This window comes from Pongo pygmaeus, chromosome 5 (genome assembly GCF_028885625.2).
Source record: "Pongo pygmaeus isolate AG05252 chromosome 5, NHGRI_mPonPyg2-v2.0_pri, whole genome shotgun sequence".
Taxonomy (NCBI): domain Eukaryota; kingdom Metazoa; phylum Chordata; class Mammalia; order Primates; family Hominidae; genus Pongo; species Pongo pygmaeus.
The window spans coordinates 157,631,642-157,651,652 of NC_072378.2; the positions used below are offsets into that span (position 1 = coordinate 157,631,642).

General features: G+C 40.6%; 1 protein-coding gene across 8 annotated transcripts in view; it reads left to right on the top strand.

The window, feature by feature from the left end:
- ARID1B (AT-rich interaction domain 1B) overlaps positions 1 to 20,011 on the top strand; it is a 433,023-nt gene that overhangs the window by 301,071 nt on the left and 111,941 nt on the right. For all 8 annotated transcript variants that reach the window (XM_054493038.2, XM_054493042.2, XM_063666760.1 and 5 more), the window contains one exon: positions 6,885 to 7,128. In XM_054493038.2, coding sequence (XP_054349013.2) covers positions 6,885 to 7,128 — 244 coding nt within the window. The remainder of the gene's footprint in view (positions 1 to 6,884; positions 7,129 to 20,011) is intronic.

Genomic DNA, 20,011 nt, shown 5'->3' on the forward strand with positions numbered 1-20,011 from the left:
ACATTCAAGTGTACAAGTCCACGTATGAATATAAAATGTCATCCACACGTCAACACTGCCTTCTCCCTTTTTCTCTACCTCCTCTCACCCATCCCACAGCACCAAGTACAAAACTTAGGGCTTGCTTAAGGGTGACTCTAGTACAAAAATACCTTTCCTCACATTATTCAGTATCTCTCTTTTTTATAAACCTTTAATTTCATCAGTACACTATAATTTGTATTCAAAACATCATTGTTCCTGGAATAATAAAGGGCCAGCAGTTACGCAGTCTTTTTAGTGTTTCAGCACTGACATGGGGCTTGACTTGTGGGTAGGAGAGTCTTAAGTTCGTTGGACTTAAGTATGATAAAATCAGATAAAAAGCATTTTAACTGGTAGGAACAATGAACTGCCGCTAACAAGACGCTGTTATTTTCTCACGTAAGAAAATATGCATAGTTATCTGGGGCACTTAGACGGCCCTTGATCAGTGGTGGTATCAGTTGTTGTTAAAATCAGCATTCTCATGGCCAAATCATGAACATCTCTGAGGCTGGTCCTGGGAGTCTAACCAAGAAGGGAAACATTACTTCCAGATGAAGGTAAATCCCAGATTCTGTATGTGCAAAACAAACTTATAAATACATTTTCATGCCAAATTATTTTTGAGTTCAAGACTGCCCATACTATGTTGAGAGGTCTATTTGTTGTTCTTTCTAGTCTACATAACTCCTGAGACTGTTAATAGTGGAAGAGTGGAGAATCTCTTCAAAAGAGCTTGAAAGTGAGACTATTTTAGGAATCCCTTGAGGCTTGTGCAGTGGGGAAAAAAAGTCCCTTTTATGATGCATATTTTATACTTACATTGTTTACCGCTTCTAAGTTTAGGATGGCAACATATTCCATATCAGGAGTTTTAACCCAAGGACCTTTGAAAACGGCTTTTATTTTAGATGCTGATTTTTAAATACCAAAGAAAATGTAACCATTACAATGATATTTATCTAAAATGGTATGCCTAACTCTGAATTTTGCTTTTGTAAAGTGTCAGTTTAGCTGATTATCCTACAAATGTCCCCCTTAAAATGAGCGTTACCCATAATGGAATCTTTGCCTGAGAAATAACACAAATGTATCAGTTGAAAGTCATGTCACCCAAAAGTAGTTCTTGGCCACCTCTCTTAAAGTGAATTTTGGCTCATTAGTTTTTCTTGTATTATCTCTGGCTTTTGATACGGATTTTTGGAGCTTAGAGCTATTTTTAAATTAACATCAACCTTTTTTTTCCAGCTGACCTCGCACATCTTAAGGGTGTGTACTGTACATACTGTCACATAATGAGAAAATAAATACATATTTGGACATGTTTAAATAAAAAGTGACACGTATAACTTGGAAAGAGGATGCTCTTAAGGCCTAACAATTAGTGCTTGGAAGGATTTTTTTTCCAGGGATTCTGTTTTTCTGGTGCCTTTGCTTTATTTTTTAATGGGGTCTAAGATAGGAAGTCTGAGCTTTTAACTCATTTGCTGTCTAGACAAATGAAAGCAGCAGGGACTTTGGTAGGTATCTGGACATAAACACTATTACAACACAGGTTAATGCAAGAAAAAGCCTTTAAACATCATGGAAATTAAACAGTTTCACTGTGAGAATTTTCCTTTTGTGTGTACGTGTCTGTCAAATTATTGACTCAATTCTCGCATCAATTTCAAGGTGTATTCGTATCACATGACCAAAAATGATAGTTGCAAAATAAGGGTGGAAGATGTGAAGTAATTTTACAGTGTGTTTCTAAAGAACCAAGAATCTAATGACACTGGATACTTGACATCCAGGATGTTAATTAGAAACAGAGGGCTGATAATTCATTGCTAAGTTTTAATAGCTAAGTCAGTAGTTTTCAGTAGAGCATTTATGGTAAATATTTAGAAATATTTGCATGTGCTGGATTACTTTCTATAGTGTTTGCGGTTGTATTTTTCTATAGAGCTTATAAATTTAGTGATATTTACCGATGAACAATCATATCCATTTTGTCTTTAGCACCGCACTTAGCACAAGAAGTCACTACCCTTAAGAAGGTGAGGGTGTAGTTGAAGAGAGAAAAAGAAAAAGTACACAGCTTTGTTTCATTTTAATATTCTAAAAAGGAGAAGAGACACTATTTCTGCGTTTTAAGATAATTAAGAGACTTTTTTTGAAGACCACTGAACTGGTGTTTTAACCTGTGCTTTAAACCCATGGGAAGTCACAGTGAGAAATCATTAAGTGTATCCTATTAAAATCCTTAAACAAGAGACCTGAACTGGTCTCATTGATTGAAATATCTTCTCTATTTCTGATTCAGTGTTTATCCTCATGCTCTCCTGGGGCGCTTCTGAGCAAGAGATGCCCAAATGTGTGCAGTGCTTGGCAGCTTTCTATGAGCAGCTGATCTAATACCATCAGCTAATTGTATTGAGAACCATAGCTTAGAGTATTTTCATTTGCTTTTTAAAAAACCCACTTATTTAATTAAGCAAGGGAGTAAAATTTTCTGACTTATTCCCAGTTCTCTGTGAAAGTAAAGCCACCAGTATTGACTGAATTTATCCTTTGGTGAGCTAACTTATGCTAAATTGAATACCATCAAAACCAAATATGTCTTTTGATGGGTAGCGAGTCGTAATGTAGTAACGTAAAACATTTTTAGGGAGGATTATGTACAATCTGTAGGCATGAGAGAGTCTTTATATTTAATGTCTATTTCAATTATCTGCAGATTTTTAAAAATCCTTCCCATGCATTTTCTTTGTGGGATGTCCCATCTTTATTCCTTCTGATGCTGCCCTCCCTGAGCCTGCCGCAGCATAGAGAATCTGAACATATTTGTGCTGCATGTTAATTTGTGAATGTTTCTGTTGTCAAAGTCTGATAAGATTGTTAGTGCTTTGGGTGGCATTTCATTCTAAGCACAGTGAAATCTCTGTACTTGTCACTGGGGTTAGAATGAAAATGTTACATGGGCAGAGAGACTGGAAGGATGATGGTTACAGAGGGAGAGTCATTGCAGGGAACTGTCATTTAAATTAAGTTTTAAAGTTAAACAGCTTCATGATTTTGGTTTTTGAAGGCAGGGATTTTAAAAAATTAATCATCGATAGTAGGAGTTAAGTTATTTTTGGTGTGCCAGAAAGTAATCAGTATTCTGAGTGATGTCAGATATTGAAAACCCAACTTAATGGCAAGATTTCACCAAATCACGTGATGATAGCAAAATAGTGATTTTACTATGCTTGAGAGCCCATGAAGTCATTGCCTTACCAATCACCCCATCACAAAAAGAGCACTGATTTAAGGAATGCCATGGGGCAGGAGGACTCTCCTAGCCCCTTAAAAGAGACTGCCTGCAATTACCTCACCTGCCAGCTTTCCAGCAAGATAAATGGAAGCACTGTAGCTTGAAGGTGCCTTGGTTAGAATGAGATGCAGTAAGGTCTCTCTGTTCTTTACGGGCATCATAGATCTGATAGTACTTATAAAAGAAGAATAGAGTTGGTGCCCTGCTGACTAAATTGTCCTCTAGAGGAGTATTAGTTACAGAGCTTCTTTGTTAACTAGGCTGAATACTTAAACCACTGTTGAACTTCTTTTATTAGCAGGTTTTAAGATAGCTCTTAGTACAGATACCCTAACAATCTGCAGGGCGGGAATATTTCTGTATAATTTACATATAAAAGTTGCGTGAGTGTGTAACAGTAATATAATAATTATATCTTTTTATTACTCTTCTGTTACACTGAGGTCTAGTCAGCACTGAAATTCTGATGACACGTGAACATGAAGAAAGCCACTGTTTTAATATTTTTCTCTTGATACTTCCTTGATCAGCTTGTTGAATAACAGAAATGTTTTTGATGGCTTTGCAGCCTGAGTGAAGCCCTCTTAATACCCATCTGTGTCACTTTTTCAACCATAATATGGAATTTTAAGGGAGAATGGGGACGAAACTTGTAGGTTGTGCAGAGAATTACAAGAACTTCAAAGTAAAATTTCAGATTTTATGATGAGAGATTTGCATAAAATTATTTAACTGCAATAGATGATTTTTCAAAAATTAAATCTGATTTGTCCTTTCTGTGTTTAACTTCATATATAGTATGGGATTTTATATCTAGTTATCTACCAGATTTTTTTTTCTTTAGAGAAACATGAAAAGCCTATTTCCTGCCCGATGGCTGTTGCCTGACTGCCCCTTGTTTGTTAGTCATTGCCGTGTGGTGGGTACTGTCAGGGCCTGGATATGGAGGCCATCACCCATCCTGGGTTTTTATGATCCCTTCAAAAAGAGTAAGATTATATGGAGTTGTCACTCAGTATTTTTCAGGGGGATGTAGTAATGGAGTAAGTTCCTGTCCCTGTTAAACTTGTACCAGTCATGATGTATGGTAAAGTTATTGTGCAGTTCAGCTGAGGCCTGTCCTAATTCCTGTTTTTCCCCCAAGGAATAGGCAAAGGCAGTAGAGATGGTGTGAGTACACGTGGTTCTTTAAATCAGGGGTCAGCAAGCTTTTTTCCGTTAAGGGCCAGAGAGTAAATATTTTCAGCTTTGCAGCCCCCGTGGTCTCTGTCAAGACCTCTGTTGTTGAGCCCAGTAATCAAGTTAAATATGAAGTTTCACCAGCTGAATATGTACAGAACCATGCATCTCACGTGCCTTTACATTTCTGCTAATCATAAGGTTTAGCATAAATGTTTATATACCTTTGAATTCTAACAATGGGATTGAATTTACTTAATTTTATTTTGGATTTTTTCTGGGACTACGTCTCACTGTGTCACCTAGGCTGGAGTGCAGTGGCTGCTCACAGGTACACTTGTAGCTCACTGTAGCCTTGAACTCCTGGGCTCAAGCACTCCTCCTGCCTCAGCTTCCCGAGTAGCTGGGACCACAGGCTGTGCCGTCACTCCAGGCTTCTGTTTTGGAGATTTGATGAACTTTTTCTAGGGGTGCTATTTTCGGTCTGCTCTGTTGCTGTTCTGTTGTTTCCCATAAGCACAGTCATTGGACATTGAAGATTTTGTGGAATGAAGACGTTTTCTGTTTTACTTAGAAAGATGTTATTCTTCTTAGCAGAAGACATTTTGTTTTTCTATAGCATTTCTCTTTTTGATTAGGTTCTGTCAGTTATACTTTAGAATATGGTTTTTAAAGAGAAGTTAATTATATGCTATAACAGATGATTACCAGATAAACTAAACTATCCAGGGTACTAGGATCCTAATCCTGAGTTTGCTTTGTGACGTTTCAGGAAACCCTGAAGAGCTATAACCAGCTCTGCTTTCCCTTGCTTTTTTTTGTACTTTCTGGTCTAGGTTTACTCTTAGAATCTTAGCATTTTCCTCTGCCAGATTCTAAAGCCCTATTCTCAGAAGTCCCAGTTGCAAGCAGTGAGGTAAAATTTAACGTTGATACAATTTAGAGGGTGGAGATCTATTAGGATTGAATATGCTTTGTGAACAGTAGCATAACCAGATATTTCTGAGTCCATTCTATAGTATGGAGTCTTCAGTTATCAAGACAAGTATCTTTTATGCTGTAACTCAGCCTTGAGAACTCACTGGCACCTCGCTCGGTCAGTGATCTGGGAGTCCAGTCATTGCAGCAGGGATGCACTGAGCGAGCGCCTGCTGATGGGGGCCTCCATGGGAGCCATGGGGGGCACACCAGTGATGCAGGCTGAAGTAGAGGCTTTGTCTGCGTCTCCTTCTGCTGAGGGAGCACAAGACAGTTTCTTCTTCCTCCTCTCTCATCTTCCCCTTTTCGTCTTTAGCACTTGTAGTCTGTCCTCAGTAACATAACCTTCAACAGTAATTTGGACTCTCTGAGCTTCCATTGTTTTGTATCTGTATCAATGGGAATTTTAATCACTGCCTCAGAAAGTACGGTGATAAAATATAGATGGCATTGACAGTGCAAAATTGGTATTAAAAAGTAAGGTATAACATTAGGACCCATTTCTGCTAACATAACTTCAAAGACATTTATTTTCACAATATCATATATAAATACACACATTATTATTTTCTTTTAATGGCACTTTGTTGTAAGAATTTCTCGGCCAGGCACAGTGGCTCATGCCAGTAATCCCAGCACTTTGGGAGGCTGCGGCAGGCAGATTGCCTGGGGTCAGGAGTTCGAGACCAACCTGGCCAACATGGTGAAACCCCATCTCTATTAAAAATACAAAAATTAGCCAGGTGTGGTGGCAGGTGACTGTAATACCAGCTACTCGGGAGGCTAAGGCAGGAGAATCACTTGAACCCAGGAGACAGAGGTTGCAGTGAGCCGAGATCGCGCCATTACACTCCAGCCTGGGCGACAAGAGTGAGACTTCATCACCCCAAAAAAAAAAAAATTTTTTTCTCATCACAAAGTTTGGTCAAAATTGTGACTGCTATTACATTACAATATCCTAGTTTGAAATTCACGTAGTCCACCAATGTCAAGTTCTGAAAAAAAGGACTCAAAGCCTGTAGTTTTTTACTTTATGAAGTAATCATCTAAGAACCAGCATTCCATTCCTATGGTAAGTCACCAGGCAGAGTGCTGTGTTGTGTGGCATTTTGAACAGGTCTAATGGACTCGGTGCTGACAGCTGAAGGGCAAACTTTATGGGGATGGTTTTATCAAAGAGAAGTACAACTTTACTCATTTTTTAGGAGAGAGGCAAGATCTTATTGGTTCAACTTACAAACGACCTCATTAAAATCTAAAAAAGTCGCCATGCTTTGAATTTTGGGTGTTACCCAGAAAACCTTCATCTCTGAAGGGGACGTCATTATGATTTTCAAGTCGTCTTTTGATGAGATATTCATCCAAACGTGTCACTCTATAAATACATCTTTTCCTTTCTTAGGATCTGTCTGGCTCCATTGATGACCTCCCCACGGGAACGGAAGCAACTTTGAGCTCAGCAGTCAGTGCATCCGGGTCCACGAGCAGCCAAGGGGATCAGAGCAACCCGGCGCAGTCGCCTTTCTCCCCACATGCGTCCCCTCATCTCTCCAGCATCCCGGGGGGCCCATCTCCCTCTCCTGTTGGCTCTCCTGTAGGAAGCAACCAGTCTCGATCTGGCCCAATCTCTCCTGCAAGTATCCCAGGTATTTACTTTCCTGACAATTATTATTTTACTTCGTGATAAAGAGAGATCTCATGTTCATCAACAGCAACTCACATTTCATTACTTTACTATTTAAAACCTAGTGGCTACATATTAAGAGTAAAACTGAATTCTCACCAAGGCATATGAGAGTCCCAGTTCCTAAAGATATTCAACAGGTGATTATAACTACCCCTTTAATAAAATGACCAATTACTTTGTTAATTTCAATTTGCATATTTACCTTAACTTATGCCAGAAACAGAGTATTATTTATCCTCTTAGCATATGTTCTGTAATGATTCTGTTACATCAGATCTTCTGTTGATGAGTGCCACTAAAGTGAGATTGTTGATGAGAATTGGCCTTTTTTGTGGTTCTATTCAATACTTGCCACAGCATTTATTTTCTAAAACATTTCTACGGTCTATACTTATCAGTGTCTGATCCCATGCAGGCACTAGTCGAGGCGGAGCATGGTCGAGGGGTTCTTACTGATAACAAATTCGTGCCTTCTCTTGGACACAAGGAGCCCATGTTCTGGTTAACTCCATGTTCAGTTATTTCACTTGCCATGCATCACCTCTATCTTCTGCTCCCTTTATTATGTTCTCGAGGTTATGTATTTATTTGGTTATTTATTTGTCAGTTACTTCATCCTCATCCAGCTTTCTTCCATCAAACTTCATCCATTCAAGTCTAACATACAACTAGCTTTCCTTTATCACCAAACCAGATAATTCATTCTGTCCTTCCAAAATCATGGGTGTTAGTTTTGGTGCTTTTTAACATTTCACCTCTTTTATATTAAAAAAAACCAGTGTATTGTGGAATGTTTAGAATATTACACATATATATCTCTAAATAAAAGAACATACATAGCACACTAATTATGAAACATTAACTATCAAATAAACATTCATGAATTCACCATCTGGTTTAAGAATTAGAGTATCATAATGCCATTGTATCTACCTGTGTATTTCTTCCTTATCCCAAGCTCTATACCTCTTCCTCACTTCAAATATCCTTTGAATCTTTTTTAAAATATTGTTCTTTTGGTTTTTGGGTTTTTGGGGTTTTTTTCTAAGAATTTTATTACAAACATTCATAGAGTATATATTGTTTTATTAAGTTTTTAGCTTTATGGAAATGTATTATATTTGGAATGACTATAATTTATCATCCAATATGAGACACTTTTGCGCATGCAAAGGGCTACTATTAACAATTACAGTAGGATAGCGGCATAAGCCAGAAGGTCTTGGGCAGATCAGATAATATGGTCACCCCACTCTTAGTGTAGGCTAAAATTTGCTTTTTTTAACTAAACGTTACATTTCTAAGATTCATCTGTAATTTGATATAGGTATACGCTCAGTGCATTTTGATTAAAGCATTTCGATGTTATCTTTCTTTCAAAGATATTTGTTTGTCCTCATAGTGTTTGTAATAACCTGGACTTATCTGCTGCTTTTAACTTTTTAATGCTGTGAATACTCTATAGTCTAGAGTTTTTAAGACAGTTTTTGGTGTTGAGATGGTTTGTGAGATGTCACCTACCTAAATAGTGGAAAGTTATATGTAAAATATTGCATTACTCAGAGAGCTCACTCTTTCGTTCTAAATTGAGTCAAAAGGACTTTTTCTAAAATCCTAAATGAAAAGTTTCTAGAGGTATAAAGATATAATGGTTTTAAATTTTAAATTCCTGACATGAATAGTTAACCATCTGAAGACTTTCCACATGTCTGTCCTTTCAATGGGGATTTCTAAACTTGTATATTCATTGTTTGGATTTTGATGCAATACAGAAGATAAAACCCAACAAAAAAGCTCACTTCGGGCATGTGATCCTGGGTATCAGGTGTTACATTATATAGTATTTTACAGAGGAAGTAGCTCAGCAAATTTAACTGGCCTCCGAGTCTGTGGTTCATTTGGTTTGCACAGGGTAAAAGCTGGTGAGTGGGTTATACACCCTCACAAAGGATGCTCATTCTTCGCAGTGACTGCAGATGTGTGCGGGCAGAGAGCACAAGGACCTCACTACCATTTCTCCCTGCTAACTCCTAGAAAGCTTTCCGCTTTCTTGGATACGTCATTTAAAGTGTATAGTTTGTTTTTTAAACTTGTGTCAGAAACACTAACCACCATATTGCTTCACTGTACTATTACAAGTCAGCTCCTCTGTAGCCGACCTCTATATGGTGCTTGGTAAAGCTATTCAGTGAAATTTAGTACCGGGAAGAAATTAGGCAGCAAAAGCTCCACCTTTTTTTTTGGTGGCATATTCTTCAAGTAAATTCTTAACTGTCTTTGCTAAATGTGAAGCTACTTGGGATTAGATTATATAAATATGACAAATAGAACATTTCTTAGTGTATTCACCATGGAGTAACCTCTTAAAAAATCTGATAAGCAATTTTGGCATTTATTCACCTTTCTCCCAAGTGGAATTACAATCATTTGAACTGGATGGACTTTCATAATTATCTGATATTAGCCACATAACCTTGAAGAAGCTTCTAAGCCTTTCTGTGCCTCAGTTTCTGCATCTGTAAAGATGATAACCCCACCTCATAGTGGAAATGCAAAGATTAAATGTGTCACTGCACATGAGACAGGTACATGCGGAGCGCTCAGTTCTTGTTGATTCTTACAATGTTACGTTCACCATTATGGATATTATTCAAACTGAGACTGTCTGTGACAATTACTGTTCAGAGTTGTACAGTTGATTTAGGCAGCAAGTCTTTTGGTTCTTAATCCAGTGGTGTTTTTGTGCAATTCAGAAGACATGTATGTTGTTCCCAGTGATGACTTGGTGTGTTTGCTGAGGTAGTTCAGTAGGACTGCAAGAGCTAGCCATGAAAGCATCATATATTTTCACAGAGTTGAACTCAGTTTTCTTCTAGAAAAAAAAAAAAAAAAAAATGTCCACGTTCCTCTTGGAGGTTGAGCCTGAGAATACCAGAAAACAAAGGAGAGAAATGACTGTACCCCAGAGATTAACAGAATTTCTGCTGTTGTCTCTACACATGAAAATTTTAGCTGAACACTTAGCCCCTGCTTCTCTCAGATCATAGGCTAACTGATTTATGCTAGACTGCCTGCCTGCCACACAGAAAAGCTAACAATAGATGCAGTATAAAATCCTGGATTATTTTCCCTCTTTTTGCCTGTGTGGAGACCACATCAGCTAACTGTGAGCAGCACTTCCTGCCCAGTGGCCCCTGCCAGGGCTGCTGTACACACTTCAACAGGTGCTCATTGCACAGGGTCTGAGTGGTGAATGGGAGTTGACATCTACCTGCCCTCTTGTGGGAAGGGGCACCATTTTCTCATTCATACAGAGGAGCCAGGTTACCCTCAGTAACCTTGTCCTAGACCTTGTGGGAGTAGTCCATGGCTTGAGTCCAGGTATTACCCATTTCTCTTCTGTCTGTTCCCACAGCTAAGCCGAGGGGCACTCAAATGTCAGTTTTTGATAACTGTTCATCAGACATTTTATATGCAGCTATTTTAATGGAATTTACTCAAAGCTCATGACAGGTTTTTGTTGGGGGAAAAAAAAAATGATTGTCTTCTATTTCCATTTCCCTCCACCTAGGCACCCTGTCCTTTTTAATTTTTTAAATCATTTCCCTAAGATTCATATCATTATTCTCTGAGAAGTATTAAATATATTGAGTTATCCAACTTGCATTATGTTATATATTTGTGTGATCTTGGTCATAGGTAATAAAACCACATTTTGGAGATGATCATAAAGTTGGTCTTTGCTTTTTGTTTTATATTTACTTTCACCTAAATGCAAATACATCTTCCTTTAGAGAATAATGAGGCCCATCTCCCTCATCCTTTTCCCATCTCTAATCCTTATATTTAAATGGTGTGTATCTGTACATCAGATCCCAAGCTCATATGCAGTCCACCTTCATTTGGTTCTGAGTCTGCCAGTGAAGCATACATGCCACGTAGAGACGACATGCTCTCCCAAGCGTGATACTCAAACTGTCGAACTATCTGTTAGGAATTTCCCTTTATTTTTCTATATGTAGTCTTTTGTTTTCTTCCTGTCCCCTTCCTTCCTCTTATTCCCAGCACCAGCTTGTGTTTGGCCTCTGTTCTCTCCTGTTGCCTCCTGCCATATCTCATCACCTCCTCTCCATGTCTCACAGACAGGCTCTTTCAATCATTGTTTCTCCAACAAGTCATTGTAAAATGTGCAGGTGTTATGTAGCTGATAGCTGGGATGAAGTAAAGCCAAATGTTGCAGGGGATTCTTCCTGATGTTGCTTTCCTAGGATTTGTTGAAAAAGAACAATCAGTTTTCTCCATCTCTATCCTGGTAAGTGTAGTTGGCAGCTAATGAGAAGCATCACAGAGGTAGGTAAACGAAGCCCAGTAAAGCATCCCAAATGGCTGATTCTGTTTCTTGCCTGTTAAACTGTTCCTCCACCCACTGCAGATTTGCGCTCCTATCTTGCTGCCTCACAAACATTGTGAGTGTCATGGGAACCACTACTGTGATACACTGGTACAACACCGCCCCGCCACATCCCTAACTCAGCTGGGCTTTTCCTCCTGCATTCTTTGGAGAAGCAGGATGGAGATTTTTTATGTTAGGTAGCCACATGGATTCTCTCCCTTTGTTTGCACATTCCTGGGCTCCAGCTTTGCAGCTCTCTATAGTTAGAAGGTAAAGAGTTCAGGCCTGCTTGTTGACTCTAAACAAGCGTTTGAGAACAGAAACACAAACGCTGTACTCTCCCTCCAGTGCCATCACAAATTTTCTTGTTTACCTATTCTCTCTCCTCTTCATACTGATGTATTTATATTTAGAGACAGAAATGAAATAGCTCCATCTTTGTAATTGGCGGTGTGTATTCATATACTATACATTTAAATTAAATAGATGTAATGTCAGGTTCAGTTCATTCCGAAATGTGTGATATTAGACATGATGCTCATATTCTAGTAAATGATCCCATCATGTTGCACTTACTCTGCTTCTTGGGTAATATCCTAGCGTTTTTCACTTTGGCGTAAGGAGGGCTGCTGGGTTTTGGATGTGTATTGAACAGGTCTTGGGTCTTACGCTGGGCCTGATTGCCCCTAATGCATGGTGGAAGCTGACTCAGCACGGCATCTGAATGCACCGCTGTTGCCAGAAGATTCTGCGGATGTTAATTTCACTTGTCTTGCCTCCAGAGCCGGCCATTCCAGTTTACTAACAAAGCAAAAATGTAAATAAGCCAAACTTAAAAATTTTTTATTTTATTGGCCAGAGGCTTTTGTCAGCTTTTCCTCCACGTGCTGTAAGCAGCGGCAGTGTTTAAATATTGAGAAGAGGGAGCTCACCATGGGGATGAGGAATGGACAGGCAGGTGTTAACTGTTCATAGCCTGGCTACTTTTGTTTATAAAACTAAGCTCATCTGTTTTATTAATGAAGATCTAAGGATAGTAACTGAAAATTCCTGAATAGATTTTTCCCCATTCTTTTTTTTGGCATTAGGCATTTGGTATTTGTACCAAGTCTAGTGTAAGTAGAGTTAACTCACTTTGATCTGGCAGCAGAAGGCCACTGATCATAATAGATTAGGGTCAAAAACACAAAATTAGGTCTTCACGCTAGCACATAATGAGTAGCTGTTTGTTTCATGGCTGTTGTTCTTCTTGCCTGGTATTAGGTAAGACTAATCAAAGGCAACATCATCCTAGCTATCATAGACAGAAACAAAATAGAGTTGCATCAAATATGAAAGTAGAACCCCTTTTCTTTTTACATTTCGTGCTTCGCTGTTTGAGGCGCTCACCTGCTGCCTGGCCTCTCGGCAGACTACCTGCTGGCTGGCTGGGCATGAGGGATGGGTCAGGGCGGCTTCAAAGCTGAAACTGTGAAGCCGGGAGGCACACGTCAGGAGGAATCTCACTCACCTTCCAGGAGCCGCCTTCACTGCTCCCATCTTTTTCTACTGATACCTCCCCTCCCCTTCTCCCTCTCCAGCCAGCTGCGCTTCACCCCACTTCAGTGATCACCTCTGCACATGTGCCTCCTGCCTGGGGTAGCCACCTCCTGCCTGGGTTAGCCACCTCCTGCCTGGGGTAGCCACCTCCTGCCTGGGGTAGCCTCTTCCAGGAGCCCCTCCACAGTGCACAGCATGTGGCACCTGCTAATGTGAACTCATACCCAGCAAATAACTTCAGTCTCTGTCCTTTCAGTGACGAGCCTGAAGAAATCGCTTGGTCAGAGCTCGTCCTCCTACACCACAAAGCACCAGTTCCTTTATAGTGGAGCCTGATTCTCTGCAGCTTTATCATGGCCATTCCTAGAGGGCAAGAGATGCATCCAGCATACCAACCAGCCATAATGAATCTGTGCCCCTCAGGAAAATCTCAGACAAAAAGCATGAGTTCTAGAAAGGGTGGCACGTATTGGATTAAATATGGAAAAGAACTGTTTGGCAGCACTGGGGTATATTTAGAGCTCTTCTGTGTGAGTGCTCACCCAGTCCTACCCTTCAGCAAGTGAGAGCTAAGTAGATTTCTCTACCAGCCGATATAGCTGCAGATACAAACAAGAAGATATTCTGGTCAAAAAACTAATTTTCTTGCTTAATTTGACATTCAAACAAGCAGAATCTGGAAGGATGCTATAATGGGAAAGAGAAAAATGAATCTCAGTTAGGAGTTAGTCATAGTCCAGAGTGAACAGGAAAGATTCCAGTGAGAGGAAATGATAGCTCCTGGTCTAATTTGTCAAGATTAGTACCTATCAGATGAACAATGGAGGATGCAAACCAATGTCTCTCTTTCATTTAACCCATTTCTCCTGGAGTTTTAGATCTCTTAGGGCTCAAGCCCATCCTAAGTAAATAAACTTTCTACTTTATTAATTTGGCCTTAAACTCAGGGTAAAAAGCATGAGTTTATTTCTATATGTAAATGGTTCTTAGCCAGTGTCCTTTCATGATAACATTAGCAGTAGACCCTCTAAAATGGCATTTCATGTACTGGCAGAAATTTTTTATTTGAAAGTCTGGGTAATCATCTTACCTAATAATCTTATTTTGAAATATCTATTGAATGTTCCTTTTTGGCTTCACTGGAGGTGGAAATCCTGCAACAGCTTGTTGCAAGGAAGATGCATGCTGCTTATTGGCAAGCCGAGGAGGAAAAAAAAATTAACACAAAATGCCATTGATATATCCATGTTTTTAATCTGTGGCAGCACAGAAAACCAATTCAGCAGTTCTACAAACCAAAGCGAACTTAAGCCAGTATTTTTTTCCCTGACAAAGTAAAATATTTGAGTGTTACACAAAACTATTTCCATTCCCTTCCAAATGCTGCTTAGCAATAGTTAAGAAAGCAAATTGTATATTTTGTCTTTTTGAGAGATGGGGTTGCATCTCTGTATGGCTTAGTTATTGGTGGTGTGATACAGAACCTCCCACTTTAAGATAACAGCTTTAAAATTCAGGCCAAGATCCTGGTTATGGGAACTCAGCAAGTCCATGGGTCATGAATATTCTCAGCGCTGTTTCTAGAGGACAGATTCCCCATTGCTGTCTGGTGGCCAAGGCCTTGTGTTTGAAGAACTGCCTCAGTGTTTTGAGCTACTCTTCGCCTTCAGAGGTTACTCCAGACCCCAAGTCAGGTCTTCTGATGGGTGGGGAATGAGTATTCTTTTCTTCAAAAGCACAGATCTTTTCAATCTTTCATTCCAACAAACTTCAAATTCAGCCTTTTCTCCTCTTCTTTCTCCCACATTTAGAAATAAGAAAACATTAGAAATTTATCAAAATACAAATTCTCACTTAGTTTCGCTCCCTCTCTTAATTAAAAAAAGTTGGGCAACTCAGTTTAAATTATCCTGTCAATTTCCATTCCCTTTCTGTATTCTTCTGCGTATGAAAATACAAGAAAGTCTGCGTCACCAAGGCAATATTATGTGCCTTTTTCTTGCTCTGCAATCTCAGCAGTGACTCATGTGTTTTCATGGTGGGTCTAACGGTCCACTCCCACTTCTCCATTACTTTTTTGCATTGTTCCCTGGAGAAGCACTTCAGACACCTCGTTCTCTGTTTGTTTTCACTCTTGAGCTGAGTAGGCTGTCCCTGCTCTGAACCTGTGCTCAGCTGAGTGTCACTGTGTCTGGACTCTGCGTGTGCTGCCTCTGTGGAAATGCTGTTGGCATTGACCCGCTGCCTTCTCCCTTCACTGAGAATGAAGATTCAGAATGGAGGAGTACAAAAGCTTTTATGAACTAATTTTAGCCTAGAAGTAAAAAGTTTCAAAAATCACTTGAGTACATTTTGGAAAATGGTGGTAAAATGAATAGTACTTAGAGTCAAGATGCTCCTAAAGTTGATTTCACAAACTTCTGGTATATGACCATGTTTCCTAAAAGGAATAAGTAACAATTGTGGAAGGAACAAAACCATTTTATAGAGAGTGTTAGGTTTATTTCCCAATCTTCTGATAACCCTGGAGCCAGGATTATTACGATGTGTTGATTGATTATAGCCGTTAAGACTCTTACTAATCAGTTTCATCACTTATTCTCAATTTACACACTTGCACCTTTGATTTCTCTTCCATAACAGGGTGATATGGGTTGTCATTGACTAATGAAGAACAGAATTGGTTTCGGCATGAGACAAACGGAATGCCTTCACCAATCCTAAAATGCATTAATCTTTCATAATCCACATCTGCATGTTTATAAATGATATAACTAGGAATTGTTAATGTTGATATTCTCCCTTCCAAACAGAAAGTGACATAGGAGTTTGTACTTGCAAACTGCATTAAATGCATAAAGCTGAATGCCCAGAGTGTGACCTTGCTGAGGATGCCAAATATATTACTTCATTTGATGGTTTTAGAAAAGTAGCATGTTGCACTTTGAGTGTTGGATACACCAGGTGATATCCTGTGGAAAGCCAACTAGCCTAATTGTTCAGTTTCCTTCCTTCCTTGTTTTATCATTCTATTCTGTCATTAATTCAGCAAAGCACTGAGTGTGTATTATGCTGCAGGCGTAGTAAGTGGGGTAAAGGCGCTGAACATAAACTGCAAAGGGTCCTGTCGTCGTGAAACTTAAAGTCTAGTGGGAAAGACAGGAAATACATAAATAACTACATACTTTATTGTCAAGTAGTCAGGGAAAAAAATCAGGTTACTTATTTAGATAGCAGTGGCTAGTTAGGGAAGGTGTCTCTCTTAGAAGCTGATATTTGAACAAGAGAAGTGAAGGAAGGGCAGGGGCAAGCCATGTGAGCATCTGGGAAAGAAGATCCAGGCAGAGAACAGAGCAAACTCAAAGGCCCTGAGTTAGTATTGTGCTTAGTGTGCCGGGTGGCGAACACCAGGAAATCAGTGCAGCCAGAGCATAGTGGTCACGGGCAATGGAGCAGAATGCGTGGGCAGTTAGATGAGAGAGGAGCTAACGACTTTGTAGGTTATGATTATGATTTAGGAGGTTTCTTTATTACTTCTTTTTGAGAAGGAGTCTGACTCTGTCTTCCAGGTTAGAGTGCAGTGGCACAATCTCCACTCACTACAACCTCTACCTCCCAGGTTCAAGCAGTTCTCCTACCTCAGCCTCCCGAGTAGCTGGGACTATAGGCACGTGCCACCGTGCTCGGCTAATTTTTATATTTTTAGTAGAGATGGGGTTTTGCCATGTTGGCCAGGCTGGTCTCGAACTCCTGACCTCAGGCAATCCGCCCACGTTGGCCTCCCAAAGTGCTAGGATTACAGGCGTGAGCCACCGCGCCTGGCCGATTTAGGAGTTTAAGTGTGATGTGATCCCTCTGGAAGGTTGGGAAGGCAGGGAATAGCATACTCCTGTTTAGGTTTTAGGAGGCTCACTGTGGCTGCTAAGTGGACAGTATACTGTAGGGGAAGGTGGGAGCAGAGACGTGGGAGGCTCCTGCAGTAACCATGCAGAGGGTTGATGGCCGCTTGGATGTGCACATAGCGGGAGTAGTGGCAGAAGGAGTTTGGCCGAAGGAATTGGTAAATGATGGTTCTGTACAGAAGACAGAGGAACAAGTTTTTGAAGGGGAATCGAGAGTTTGGTTTTAAACATATTGCATTTAAGATTCCCACTGGGCATCCTAAGGGAGGTTTTGAATAGGAGGTTGGATAAGATCTGGACTCAGGCAGTATTTTGGTGGGAAAAATGAGTGTGTGAGGCTTTAGGGTTCAGGATGAGGTCCCCTGGGCACCCAGCCTGCCTCAGCATCACTTGGAGGGCTTGTGATTCAGCAGTTGTGGGGTGGAGCCCGAGAGTTTGCATTTCCAATAATTTCTAGTTCTGCTGAAGCTGCTGGTCTGGGAAGTACTGGCCTAGGGAGTGAGCGAAGGTCAGCGCTCTGCAGCACTCGCCACACAGCATGCCTGGGAAAGGACCGATGCTGGCCCAGCCCTGGAGATGCTGACCTAATCAGTCTGATGCGGGGTATTCCATCAGTACTTTCTTAAAGCTCTCCAGGTGGTTATTATGCACAGCCAAGGCTGAGAATCACTGAGAGAATTCTGAGGAAACCCTGGGGTACCCAAAAAGGTAGAGACTGTGAAAAAGAAATGGAAGAAGAAATGTTTCTAGAATATGGAAGAGAGCACCTATGTCCAAGACAGCTTAGCGCTTCCCCAGTGCTCCATGGGCATGGCTGAGAAGGAGGCCTGTATTCCCAGTTAGGAGTGCATACATTTCTCACAGGAAAGTTGAGGGATGAATAGCTGTTTTTTTTTTTTTTTTTTTTGAGATGGAGTCTTGCTCTGTCGCCCAGGCTGGAGTGCAGTGGCGCGATCTTGGCTCACTGCAAGCTCCGCCTCCCAGGTTCGTGCCCTTCTTCTGCTTCAGCCTCCCGAGTAGCTGGGGCTACAGGTGCCCACCACCACGCCTGGCTTATTTTTGTATTTTTAGTAGAGACGGCGTTTCACCGTGGTCTCGATCTCCTGACCTTGTGATCCGCCCACCTCGGCCTCCCAAAGTGCTGGGATTACAGGCGTGAGCCACCACGCCCGGCCAAATAGCTCATGTTTTAAGGGCAGCATAGTGCTGAGGTTTTTTTTCCTGATCTTTCTAGAACTGGATTTGGTTCAGTTGAAAGTAATGTCACAGAAAAAATTCTTGTGCAAAAATACTGTTGTATTCTCAAGTCCAATTCAGTTAGCAGCAGACTCCCTTATTTCCACAATTGTTACTTGAAATTCATTTCACATGAAATCCAAGAATCATGTTATTTTAATTCTACTTGAAAAAAAGCAAAAAAAGTATCACATTTTAAGAGAACTGAACCTCAATGGATATATATTTTTGCTGCGTGTTTGTTTTTAATGTGGCCTCATTGCCTTTTCTTAGAAGCAGATGGAGGAACTAGTTCAGAATTCCGTTTCTATACCACTGACCATGACTTTGCATCAGATCTTTGTCCCTAGAGCTGCATTAAAGAATAATGTTATTTATCCTTTCTGCCTGGAACATCCATCCCACTCTTTATGCAGCGCAGCAAACTCCTACTTACCCTTCAAGACCCCACTAAAGGATCTTTCCCTTCACGAAGTCCTTGCTGACCCCTGAAGCCCCGGAGTTCAGCTCTCCCTCAGGGCTGCCCCAGCTGCCTGAGCCCCTGGCGGGCTGAGAGCCTCTTTCTTCTTTTTGTCCCCAGTGCCAAGAACAGTGCCTGGCAAGTAGCGCTGTTCAGTAAACGTGGGCCAAATTAAATAACTCACAGTTCTCTTAGAAAAATGGAAATTCAATAGAAGAGAGTTCTGAAATTGGTGACTTACAACCTTTCTCCTGTGGGCTTGGAGCCGTCTTTCTGCCTTTGCATTTCACCCTCCATGGGATCATTCTTTTCCCCTCCCTCCTGAAAGCGACTCCACTGTGACAGATACCTTTCACAAGTGTGCTTGCCGAATATTTAGTCCAATCTGAAAGAAGTAATGAAGAGTACTTGAGGTCGTGCTCGAGAACCTTCTTCTCCACATTGCCACAGTCAGAGGCTCTGTGGCCTGCACAGCCCTCCTTGTCCCCTGGCACTCAGCATGGAGAGCTTAGCCATGCCTGGGCTGGCACTGCCTCTGGCAGAGTTTACTCCTGAGCTGCGGGTCCCTGAGGGTGCCCACTGCCACCCGCCTGGGCCCCCCAGTTCTAGCCTCGTGCTGGAGAGGCCTGCTCTCCCCCCAGCAACCTCACAAGCCCAGCACTGTTAAAAAGGAGTCTGGTTATTGATTAATCCGGGTTTCATTGTGCAACTCTATATCTCTTGAAAAAGCACTTATTTAAACACCCAAATATATTAATATGTCATGGTGTGAATTGTGATAGCAAAGCAAGGTAAGCAGGTGCTGGTTTCCTTTAAATATACATTGTGAAGTGTTGATTTATCCCCCTTAGATCCTGGAGATTTCACTCAGGAGCCTGGGGTTTTTTGTTTGTTTGTTTTTTAAGTTTTTCAGAATAGTAAGTGCTTTTAGCTGTCTCGTTCTTTACTTTTAAAAGTATGAGTTTTATGCCAAGGGTTTAAAAATCTTAAGTTTTATCATGAAAACAAGCTGTCATTACTTAGTATAATCACAAATGCAATGAAATTTTAAACTCTGTAAGAAAAAGCATATTATTTTAGTACATAAATTGACAATTCTATATCTAAATGGAGAATTTATAGAAACCATGCCACCTATAGTACCAGTGTTTTATCTGTTGGTCTCAACTTTATACATTCTGTGTTATTTCCCTCAAATTCCAATATTTAATTCCCAAACCCTGTATTTTTCCCTCCCTCTTCTCACATCCAGAAGCAGCATAAAGATGCCCATTGATTGACCACGTATGCCACCTTTTGGTCTGGAAAACAC